General features: G+C 39.7%; 1 protein-coding gene across 2 annotated transcripts; it reads left to right on the plus strand.

The window, feature by feature from the left end:
* The first annotated feature begins 5240 nt into the window (after nucleotides 1-5240).
* LOC106325080 lies at nucleotides 5241-7003 on the plus strand. Of its 2 annotated transcripts, none has more exons than XM_013763105.1 (6): nucleotides 5241-5352; nucleotides 5453-5579; nucleotides 5659-5810; nucleotides 6077-6356; nucleotides 6457-6608; nucleotides 6703-7003. In XM_013763105.1, the coding sequence occupies exons 1-6, from the start codon at nucleotides 5328-5330 to the stop codon at nucleotides 6864-6866; spliced, it is 900 nt and encodes a 299-aa protein (XP_013618559.1). In that variant the 5' UTR covers nucleotides 5241-5327; the 3' UTR covers nucleotides 6867-7003. The 2 variants fall into 2 exon arrangements, with proteins under 2 accessions (XP_013618559.1, XP_013618560.1); XM_013763106.1 differs by having other exon boundaries at nucleotides 6709-7003.
* Nucleotides 7004-11330: the final 4327 nt, after the last annotated feature.

An 11330-nucleotide genomic window follows, 5' to 3' on the forward strand; every position in this document is an offset into this window, starting at 1 on the left:
GAAGAAAGAGTTAGGTCGACTCAGGGACTCGCGTATTCATGAGGTTACAAAGGAGAGGGTGAGGGTTGAGACCGAGTTGATCGCGAAATCCAACAAGCACTTCGGGAATCTGCACGACTGGTGGGCTCGTTGCGGGCCATTCGACACAGCGCGGCTGTTGCAGAGTCAGGCATTCGGAACTAAGAAATGCCTTGAAGCTTTGAAGGCTAGTGGTCGTGACATCCCTCAGGAGACCATTGACATGTTTGCTGCCCAAGAGAAGCAGTTCGAGAGGGAAGCTGCGAAACTAAACCCTGGCGAGATCCCCGAGGACGACTTGGCCCTGTCTCCACTTAAGCTCGACTCGCAGTTTGTCAATATGCGAGCCTTCACAGGTCTCGACCCGCACAGAACCAATGCACACCTGGTTGATCCGAGGACCGCTGCTTCTCTCCAAAGTCCCGCTCATTGTCTCGAGGCTTCGATCTCTCCGTCTCGTTCCCCGGGACACAGTACCCCAGGAAGCAATGTGCCGGCTCCCGTCGATCAAACTGTCGACGAGGGGGTGATCTCGTCACAAGACCAGGCTCGAACCGCCGTCTTTGAGATCTCTGATTCCTCGGTTGCTGACCAAGAGGATGTCCAGGATGGGGAATCGAACAAGGATGAGGACGACGGAGAGGTCGACAAGGGCCCAGGTCAACCCTCCTAAGGATTTACTCGAGGTTCGCGAGGGCGAGACGACTCCTCATATTGAGAACGAAGGAGCGGATTATTCGATGAACGCGGACCCCCCAGGACCATATGTCGGTGATGAAGATGCTGCGCGGGAGCTGGCCAAAGATGCCGAAGAATAACTTCGTCGTCCCTTTCGAACTTAAACTCTCTTCCATTTTTTTTTTGTTTTTGACTTGACCCGAAAAGGTCTTTTGTTGTTTGCTTGGGACTCCATCTATCCTTTCCTTGAAGAAGACTTTATGAACTCTGCTTTGTCTGACTTTCTTAAATTTTGAATACTCAATAAACCGTAGCATTGTAATTTGAGTTTTCGAAGGATTATAAGAGAGTCTAGACTTTAAATCGAGTTTAAGGAGCTTCGTAAATACTGATCGCGAAGGTGAATATTTAGAGCATGTGATCAACGCTGCACCGAGACAATGATATCGTCGTTTCTGACGTTGCCTCGCGTAGATCACAGATTCAGTGGGCTTGCGATAGTTTGTCGCCGAGCCATCAGACGTTAAGTGCTTTCGCTCGTTTGTCTCAGCTGTCTGTGCGCTGACTAGACGCGGGCCAAAGGCGGGCAACTTGGGACTAGGAAAATTTTTTAAATGGCAACGGTTCCAGATCCGATTTCAAAGTAATTTCTTAGCATTCGGTCGGCCAAACCTTACTTAGTAAATCATGAAACGGATTTGAGTCATCATTTCAGACATATCAGCTAATGCTGTGATACGACTAAGTCTCCGCGAGCACGGGTCTGATCAGGACATACTTGATGGTGGGGTGCGAGTGCCGTTACGTTCGATCGAGAGGCCGGGCTGAGCTCGTGTGGGCATCGCATGAGCGGTGTGGACTTCTCAAGGGAGGAGTTTTTTTTTTGTTACAGCTGGACCCGTTAAGGCTGCCTAAGTACCTCCTTTGTGGAAGATCAAGCCATTCGTAGTTCTTTGTTTTTCGAGTAAAAGGGGCTAGGAAAGTGCATTTACTCGGTTTTTTTTTCTTTTTTTTTTTTTTTTTTTTAGCAATGAGTGAACGTGACCGTGAGTCGTTCATTCGCTTTTGGTGTTTGTTTAGTTGTGGAAACGTCGAAGGTGCTTCGAGTTCCAAGCTCGTGGCACTGCTTCGCCGGTTGACGTTTCTTGGTGGTAGACCCCGGGTTTGACTATCTCGGTGATCTTGTAAGGTCCCTCCCAATTGGCTCCGAGTTTGCCAGCTTTCCATTCTTTGGTATTCTCGAACACCTTCCGCAGAACGAGGTTGCCTAGTTCGAGAGGCCGAGACTTAACCTTCTTGTTATAGTAGCTCTCGATCTGATGCTGCTAGTTCTGAATGCGAAGTAGTGCTTGGTCGTGTTTTTCCTCGATGTCGTCTAGGGCGTCGAGGAGCATATCGTGGTTGAGTTCGACATTCTGCGGCATTTTGGAACGGCGCAAGCTCGTTACGTTTACTTCGGCGGGTGCCATTGCTTCGACTCCATAGGCCATCGAGAAAGGGGTAGCCTTCGTTGCTCTACGCGGGGTTGTTCTATGGGACAACAGGACTCCGTCTAGTTCATCAGCCCAACAACCCTTCATCAAGTCGAGTCGCTTCTTGAGGCTGTCGACGATTGTTTTGTTAGTTGACTCGGCTTGACCGTTGCTCTGCGGGTTTCTCGGTGTTGACATGTTTAGACGGATTCTCCACCTGTCGCAGACCTCTCTAAAGTTATGCGAGATAAACTGTGACCCGTTGTCGGTGATTATCTCGTAGGGGAGCCCGTGCCTGCAGTTGATGTTTTTCGAGAAGAACTTCTGTACCTCCTTATCCGTGATGTTGGCGTAGGCTTCTGCTTTTACCCACTTAGTGAAGTAATCCGTGAGGACCAAGATGAATCTCTTATGTCGAGAGCTCGGCATTGAACCAATAATATCCATTCCCCATCGCATGAACGGGTATGGTGCAGTCAAGGTATGGAGCAACTCCGTCGGACTGTGGATGGTTGAAGCGTGTCGATGGCACTTGTCACATTTTTAGACGTAGGATTCACAATCTGCGTTCATGGTCGGCCAGTAGAAACCAAGATTCTTCACTTTCAATGCGAGAGCTCGCCCTCCTGAATGATTACCTGCCGCTCCTTCGTGCGTTTCAGCCATGACGAGTCTTGTTTCGTCGCCGAAAATGCATTTAAGGAGTACCTTTGTCACGGTCCATCAATGGAGGTCTCCGTCCATGAAGACGTAATGTGCGCTGCATCGCTTGAGTCGTCTAGCCTCCCACTTCTCGTTAGGGAATTTGCCATCAGCTAAGTAAGCGATGAATTCCTTTCGCCAATCGCTGAGCTGACTTTCCGTTGCGCAAGGTTTTGCTTGGTCGATATGCATTGCGTCGGTGACGGATGCTGCGATGGCCAACTGCTCGGTTATTCGGTTGACGCTTGGTTTCTCAATCTTATGTATTGGGATCGTTCTCTTTACTTGGTCGTGCAGTTTGCTTCCAAGAGCTGCGAGGGCGTCTGCGCATATGTTTTCTCTGCGGGGAACCTTCGTGATTTCGAAGAACTCGAAATCCCGTGTGAGATCCTTGACGAGTTTTAGGTAAGCATCCATCCTATCATTCCTGACGTCGTAGTCGCCAAGATATTGGCTTACCACGAGTTGGGAATCGCAGTATGCGTTGACTCGCTTAGCTTTGACTGCTTTAGCAAGACAGAGCCCCGCAATGAGAGACTCGTATTCGGCTTCGTTGTTTGATGCTGCGAAGCCAAAGCTGAACGATTATCGAATTAGCTCGCCTGTGGGAGACTGTAGTTGTACACCTGCCCCCGAACCTTTGCTCTTAGATGAACCATCTACGTGCAATATCCAATTCTTGCTTGGTAGGATTAGGTCTTCTTCAAGAAGTCAGCGAGAACCTGCGACCTAGCTGCAGTGCGGTTCTTGTATACAATGTCGTGTTCGCTGAGTTCCATAGCCCACTTGGTCAATCTTCCTGACTGGTTTGTGTTTTGCATCACCGTTCTGAGGGGCTGGTTGGGGTGTATTTCGATCGTATGTGATTGAAAGTAAGGCCTGAGTTTTCTTGCCGAGGTGACGACGGCGAGAGCCATCTTCTTCAAGGTTGGGTACCGTGTTTCTGGTTCGATCATGCGTTTGCTGATGTAGAAAATGGGCTTCTGCTCGCCTCGTTCTTCGCGGATGAGAACGCTACTGACCGCCGAGGAAGTGACGGCGATATATAAGGACAGGGTATCACCGGCCTCGGGCTTTGACAGAACCGGAGGCGTCGTGAGATAGTGCTTCAGTTGATTGAACGCTTCTTCGTATTTTTCGTCCCAGACGAATCTTTTATTTCCGCGCAAGAGTTCATAGAAAGGGAGGCACTTATCAGTAGATCGCGAGATGAATCTGTTGAGGGCCGCAATTCTTCCTGTTAAGCGTTGGACTTCTCGGCTGTTCCTTGGGCTCAGGAGGTCGAAGATTGTCGTTATTTGCTTGGGGTTCGCTTCGATGCCTCGCTGGGTGACAATGTAGCCCATGAATTCGCCTGAGGTTACTCCGAAGGTGCATTTCGCCGGGTTGAGTTTCATCTCAAACTCGTTCAACGTTTTGAAGCAGTCTCGCAAATAGATCATATATGCATTGCGAAAATTATTTTATGAAATAATATGGTATTTTGTTTGAAGTTTAATATTAATTAAGTTATTTTTATTTAATTTTTTATATCTTAATAGAATCTTTTATTAATTATTATTGTTGTAATATGTTTATATATGTACTAGTTATTTACAAAATTTTTATGAATTCAAATTAGTTATGACAAATATAAAGACCATATTATAAAATATAAATAGTTTTGAAGTTGTGTTTGAAGTTTTTCTTTTGGAAAACAACACCTTTAAACATGTTTAAATATAGAGTTTTAGAAACTTCAAAATATAGTTTTTTTCGAAGATGCTTACCGGTGGTTCTTGGTAAAAAACAGAAAAATCATAATGACCGAATCGAAACTGATCTTTTGCACACCCAAACAGAAAAAAAAGTAATAATCAATGTCACAAAATGTTTAAGAAAATCCTCATTTGTGAAGCCAAATCCTTTTAAAATAATAATTTCAACTTTTAACCAAAACAATAATAAAAACAAAACGTGTAGAAATATTTGTTTTCCCACTACGAACCACTTTCACTATTTTATATTATTTGTAAAATTACTTTTACTTTCACTTTCACTTTCACTTTCACTATTTTATACTATCACTAGTGAAAGTGGTTCATCGTGGGAAAACAAATATTTCTAGATGTTCTTTTTTTATTATTGTCTTGGTTAAAAGTTGAAATTATTATTTTAAAAGTACCATGATACGTATGTCTATATAAGAGCATGAATATTAGGTGAATGTTTCTAATTTTTTTTATCTGATTTAAAAAAAAAAAAAATTAAAACGGAATCAATCGCGGACAATTACATATCGTGAACCCCGCAAAGCAGTGTAACAAATTGGCCAAAATCATCCGTAATTAAAAATTTTGAGAACAAAAACGTGGAACCCACACCTTTATTTGATGCTGAAACCTTTATTTTGGATTCCTTGATAAAGGTGCTCTAAATGTAAAGCCTTCCCAAAACCAAAAACAAGATTCACAGAAAATGGATACTCAGGAATCGAGTTTAGGTTTCATATCTCTCTCTTTTCTTTGTTAGCTTGTTTTTGAAACCCTTTTTTATTTGGATTTTCTTGATGACATATACTGAAACTCAATACTTGTTGACAGGAGTGACAAGAGTGTTGAGAGAAGAGCGACCATCGAGTAAGATAGTGACGATAGCTGGCTACTCTGTGATTAAGGGGAGAGGCGAACCCTACGAGTCCTCTGTTTTTGAAGCTGCTGGTTACAAATGGTAAAAGATCTTTACTTTTTTCATTTATTTAGCTTATTTACTAATTAAGATAATTTTCATGGTAAAAAAAACAATTCAGGAGGTTAGTTTTGCACGTTGGTAATGCTGGCTATATATCACTTTACCTGAGGATCGAAGAGGCTGAATCTATTCCCTATGGTTTGGAAGTCAATGTTGATCTCAAACTCTTTGTTCACGTTCCAAAGCTAGACAAGTACTTGACCATCACAGGTATATTAACGGCCGATCCTGAAATCATTTATGATATATGAGATTTATGAGGGAATTACATATTGAGGTTCAAATGATCATAACCTGTATGTTTCTTAATCAATTTGCGGTCCAAATGATCTATACGTATATATATAAATTAAATTTTGAGGGCAGACGCCAATGACCGGCTGTAATCATTCATTCTCCATTGGATTTTTATATTTTGCTTGCTGGAAGTTGTTAGAGATTAGTTTATAAACCGAGTTGATTATTGTGGATCGCAGATGGAGCAGTGAAGAGATTTAACACAGAAAAAAAAGAGTGGGGGTTCGAACAATTGATTGATCTTGCAAGTTTCGAAAACACAAACGAAGGGTACATTGTGCAAGACACTTGTTCTTTTGGTGCCGAGATCTTCATCGTTAAACCGGCCAAGGTACAAGAGAAAGTCACGTTCATATCAAACCCTCCACGCAATGTGTTTACTTGGGAGATACCTCATTTCTCTGACATGGGAGATAAGTTCTACTATTCTGATGATTTTCTCGTCGGAGACCGATACTGGTTAGTACTCATGATCTCAAATCTTGCAACTATCATTTGTATTCATGCAGTGGCCAAGGGTAATAAATAATAAAAGTTCTTTTGGTTGATGTATAATCAGGAGATTAGGGTTTAACCCGAAAAGTGGGAGTGCACTTCCAATCTATTTATATGCTCAAGGCTTTAGGCCAGACGCAGTCGCTACAAACACTTGGGGAGCGGTTAATCTGCGGTTAAAGAATCAACGAAGCACCAACCATAGGGAGAGATATTGTAAGAAAACTAAAAAAAATAAAACGTTACTCTCCAAGAGAAAACAAAAATATCAGTGAATGAAACTAGTAGTTGATATAATTTTGGTTTATAGCTGCAGCTTGGTACCCTATTCGAAGTGATTATGGTGTGGGAGTGAACAGTATCATATCGTTAGCAGATTTACACGATGCATCAAAGGGGTATTTGGTGAATGATGCTATTATCTTCGAAGCTGAAATGGTTAAGGTCACTGTGACCAACATCGTCTCCGTTTAATGATCTATACTTCTTTTCTCATGGATTAAACACACTTTATGAATAAGACGTGTGTGATATAAGTTTGTAATAAGATGAAGTTATCAATGCATGTGATGTAATCTTCATTTCCGTTCATCGTGTATTGTTTTCTACTTTGTTATCAATGAAAAAAAACTCTCTTGGTTTTTAAGTTTTTATCGAAGATTTTGGGAAATGTCGGAGTGCAAGACTTTTAAATTTTTTTAAAAATATTTCTTATACTTTGGATCCTTTTATAGAAATAAGAATTCGACCGAACATATAGCCTGATGATTTAGTATTAAAATAATCAAATAATTTAAAAGTCTTATTTATAGACTGAAATACCTCAGAAATCTGAATTATTAAAATATTTTTTGTCCGAAATATTTAAAATTATCTTAATTATCTAAATTTTATCCGAAAATCCAAAAAATATGATATTGAATGTGAAAACCCCAAATTATCTGATTTTTAATCCAAATCAACCGAAGAACCGGAATCGAATGGGATCCAATATTATAAAGGATATTAGCTGGTTTTCAACTTTGTTATTTGTTACCTGAACCTGACCAAAAACCGAAATTGAATCGAAATTTATAAATACCCGAACATATCTTAAACCTCTAGAATAAAAAAAAATCAGAAGAACCGAACCAAGAACCGAGTGTGAGGGCTAGTTGCAATAGAGAAGTCTCTGATGTTGTTGACAAATAAATTTAATGCCATATTTATGAATTGACTTTTTCTAAATTCTCAAGTTAATAGTTTTTAATGCTGGATAACTATGATATTATAAACTAGAAATATTACATATGATTGAACAAACGACAAATTTACATGTCTTATGAAGTTTTATGTCTAACTGCAGTACTCTCGACCGGCTTATGAGATCCACGTTTCACCATACTCATTGCTCCATGTTAAAAAAGTTTTGTAAACTTTTTTTTCTATTAACCTGTATAATTCCATCTTTTATGTGATTCGAAACCTAGACTTTTTGGTGTATTTATTAGTGAATATTTAATCAAACCATCGGAATAAGAAGAATTTATGTCCGGTTAAAATAGTTGTTACCTGTTACCTATAATGAACCATGAATTATTACTTATTTTATTTACTTTCATCATTTTTATATAAGTAGAATTATTGCAACATAATGTTTGTTGCAACATATGTTTCGTTAACATTTGTTTGTTGCGACATATGTTTCCTTATCATCTATCAATATATTAATTGATTGAGTATATTAGTATTTGGTAATTTAAACAACAAAAAACAACGACTGTAATGGTCTTTGTTATATATAAATTTTGCAGTTTTTTTTAATTCGATGTACTCATTTTCCTAGTCAAAATCATGCAGTATCTTTTAAGAAAGTCAATTACTTTGGTCCGTTTTTTTGACTGAAAATTACTTTGGTCTTTTTGATGAGATAAACTCAAAACTGATATGGAAAGTGTGGAAAGAGAAGTCCAGAACATTTACACTACATGAATGTCTCAATGTTTTGATTTGAAGGTGAAATATATAGAGAAGTATCTGATGTTGTTGACAATAAGTGTAATTATATTATTTGCGAATTAGTTTTTTTCTAAACTCAAGTTAAAAGTTTAATCGACTAAATTTTTTGTTATCCATGATAAATCATGAATTATTAGATTTATTTTATTTTAATATTTTATTTTATTTTTTATCATCTTTTAATTAGATAATTTGGATTGTTGCGACGTATGTTTGTTGCAACATATATTTCATTATTATCTTTTAATATAATAATTGATTGAATCCCTTATATATTAAAAGAAAAATATTGTAATAAATGTATTCACACTATAATAGACACGTGACAGCTTTATAATGGTTTGATAATAAATATGCTAACGCGTTAATACTATATTCATAAATGTGTTCACATTATGTACTTTGCATTTTTTTTAAAATATAAAACTCACATACATTGTTCCAATAAAATTCTGGATTTTTCGGTTTGAATAAAAATAGATAACGAATCAAAAGCTAAACTATATATATATATATATATATATATATATATATTATTTTTATTGTTTACGGATAAAGTTGAGCAAAATATTCATAAATTTTGATTCGATTCGTTATCCGTTTTGATTTGAACCAAAAAAATCTAGATATTTGTAACTCTACGAAACAAACCAGATACTAAAATACAATATACAAAAAAGAGGCGAATTACAAATACAAATATTTGTAGGAACAAATATATAATTTGATCTGTTATATGCATATATATACATATATGTAAAGAATGAATCGTATGAGTAGTGAAAGGGACATGGGTATTATGAGCTTGTATTCCGTAACAAGTGGGTATCATAACCCCCACAAGTGGTATCAGAGCATAGGCTCATTCATTCATGGAGTCCACGTCTCGAGGAGGAGAGACATATAAAGAAGCTTCCAAGTGAGACATAAGAAACTCGCAAGGTTTAATGGAAGTTGGTGGTCACCTGATTCTACACACGTGAAATCTGATTAAGTTAAAAATCAGAGGATAAACCAAGTTACAAGATCAGGTCAAAGAGATTTTCAGTTTACAAGAGAAGAAGAAAAATGGTTGGACGTTCTTTGCTGCAACTGCACAAGTTTATGGAGGAAGGATTCACGAGTCAGTTGAATCGGTTGAGATGATTTCTAGTTATGAAATCAGAGTTTTCTCTAGAGTTCTCCAGGGGTGCAAGAATCTGCTACTGTGTGATAAAGACTTCGGGTTACTCACAAGATAAGATGGTGGCAGACTGCTAGCATAAGAAAGAAAGGTTTCTGAGCTGTACTCGATATGCAGTCACAAGGCATGTGTGACTAGATGCATTGGAGTCTTGGGTTTCTTCATGTTCTGCAAGTTATTGGAACTGAAAGCATAGTGGAGCACAAGGGGTTTCCGCACTGGTTTTTCTATGGGATTGTCTGAAGATTCAGTGAGGGTTTTTACGGTGTTCTTGGATTGAATCTACATGGTATATCAGTTGCAGGTGGTGTTCTAATCTATGTGGATATTTCAGCTCGGTATCTCATGGGATTCTTGGAACTAGGGGACGCCTTAGAACCTTGAATGATATGAGTGTTTCATGGCTGTTTCAGATGGTATTCTTTAGTCAGCGTGAAGGGGGTTGCAGAAGGGTTGAAGGAGATCGATTCATGTGGGTTTGTCTATGTGTGATCATGAGAGTCTACAGTTGGGTAGAGGTTCAGAGAACAAGATACTACAAGACTGTTATTTTCAGAGGGAATGCAGTGTGTTTTTTTAAGCAGATATGTGTTTGGCGTAACACATAGTTTTCTGCTAGAATGGATCTGCGAGAACGAGGAGTTACTTGTTCAAGGCAGAGTTCGGCTGAACGGGTGGCGGTGTCAAATCGAGATTGATTCAGGACGGAAACATGTATGTTTCGGATTTTCTGCATGGGATTCAGTAGTAGTTTGTTTTGGCTTCTCAGGGCATATGAGGGGGAAACAAATGGGTCTACAGGGTATCACAGTTGAGAGGTAATGATTTGTTTGAGCAGAAGTTGAGAAGAGATTCTTTGCGTCGAAAGTCTTCTTAGCAAGTTGAGCTAAGCGGCGGGATCTGTTGGCAACATCAGTAGTTCAGAGTGATGTTCAAGGCAAGGTGTTCATTCAGATTGTTACAAAGGAAATTCTTAGGATGAGGAGTTTGGTGTCTACGGGCTATTGAGGCTGGATAAGGATTGAGTCAAAGGGCTTCTGGTTTGAGGCAGTGGTGATTCAGGTTCTGCAGGAGCTTCAAGTTAGCATCGACATCAGCTGGAAATTCTGGAGAAGAAGAATCAGTAGATTTGTAGTCACGATCACAGTAAGTGTGACAAACCAAAGATGACGTTGAACAGGAAGCGTCAGAGAAAGCAGATGACGTTCGTTTGTGGTAGACAACAACGACGTCATAGACAGAGGAAGAAACGTTCACAGAGGATGATCTCAAAGAACGTGATGTTTTCAGGTTGGTGAAATCATGATGAGACACTTGTAAGGGATGCAGCAGATGTTTGCAAGAAAGGGAAGACCCGCGTAAGCAGCAGCAAAAACAGTTGCACAGGTGAGTGTGTTAGTGATCAGTGTTGGAGATTGATTTGAGTCGTCTGGGATGGAGGATATCTCAAGGGAAGACAGACTCACATTAAGTCAAAGCTATACTTAAGGAGATGGAATCAAAGGTCGTCAATCTCACAGGGACTGAAGGTTTTTTCAGAGATCACAAGGAATGCAGGTTATCTTAGCGAAAGATGACCAAAGGATCTTGCAGCTGCACAGGTTGGTTGTCGTGTGACAACAATATGACGAAACAAAGGTGATTTGTTTTGGGTCAGTTCAAGTCAGGCTCGTGGGTGCATGAGAGGAATGGTTTCTGGCTGGTAGAGGAAAGTCAGAGGAGTCACCAAGTCAGTGTGACTGAAACATGGTGTACCT

Source organism: Brassica oleracea, chromosome C2 (assembly GCF_000695525.1).
Source record: "Brassica oleracea var. oleracea cultivar TO1000 chromosome C2, BOL, whole genome shotgun sequence".
NCBI classification, from domain to species: domain Eukaryota; kingdom Viridiplantae; phylum Streptophyta; class Magnoliopsida; order Brassicales; family Brassicaceae; genus Brassica; species Brassica oleracea.

Bases quoted from the DNA above. Each gene is read 5' to 3' on its own strand.
- LOC106325080 (XM_013763105.1), top strand. From the start codon at position 5,328: ATGGATACTCAGGAATCGAGTTTAG. The intron at 5,353-5,452 runs GTTTCATATCTC...ACTTGTTGACAG, and splicing joins TACTCAGGAATCGAGTTTAG to GAGTGACAAGAGTGTTGAGA. The intron at 5,811-6,076 runs GTATATTAACGG...TGTGGATCGCAG, and splicing joins CAAGTACTTGACCATCACAG to ATGGAGCAGTGAAGAGATTT.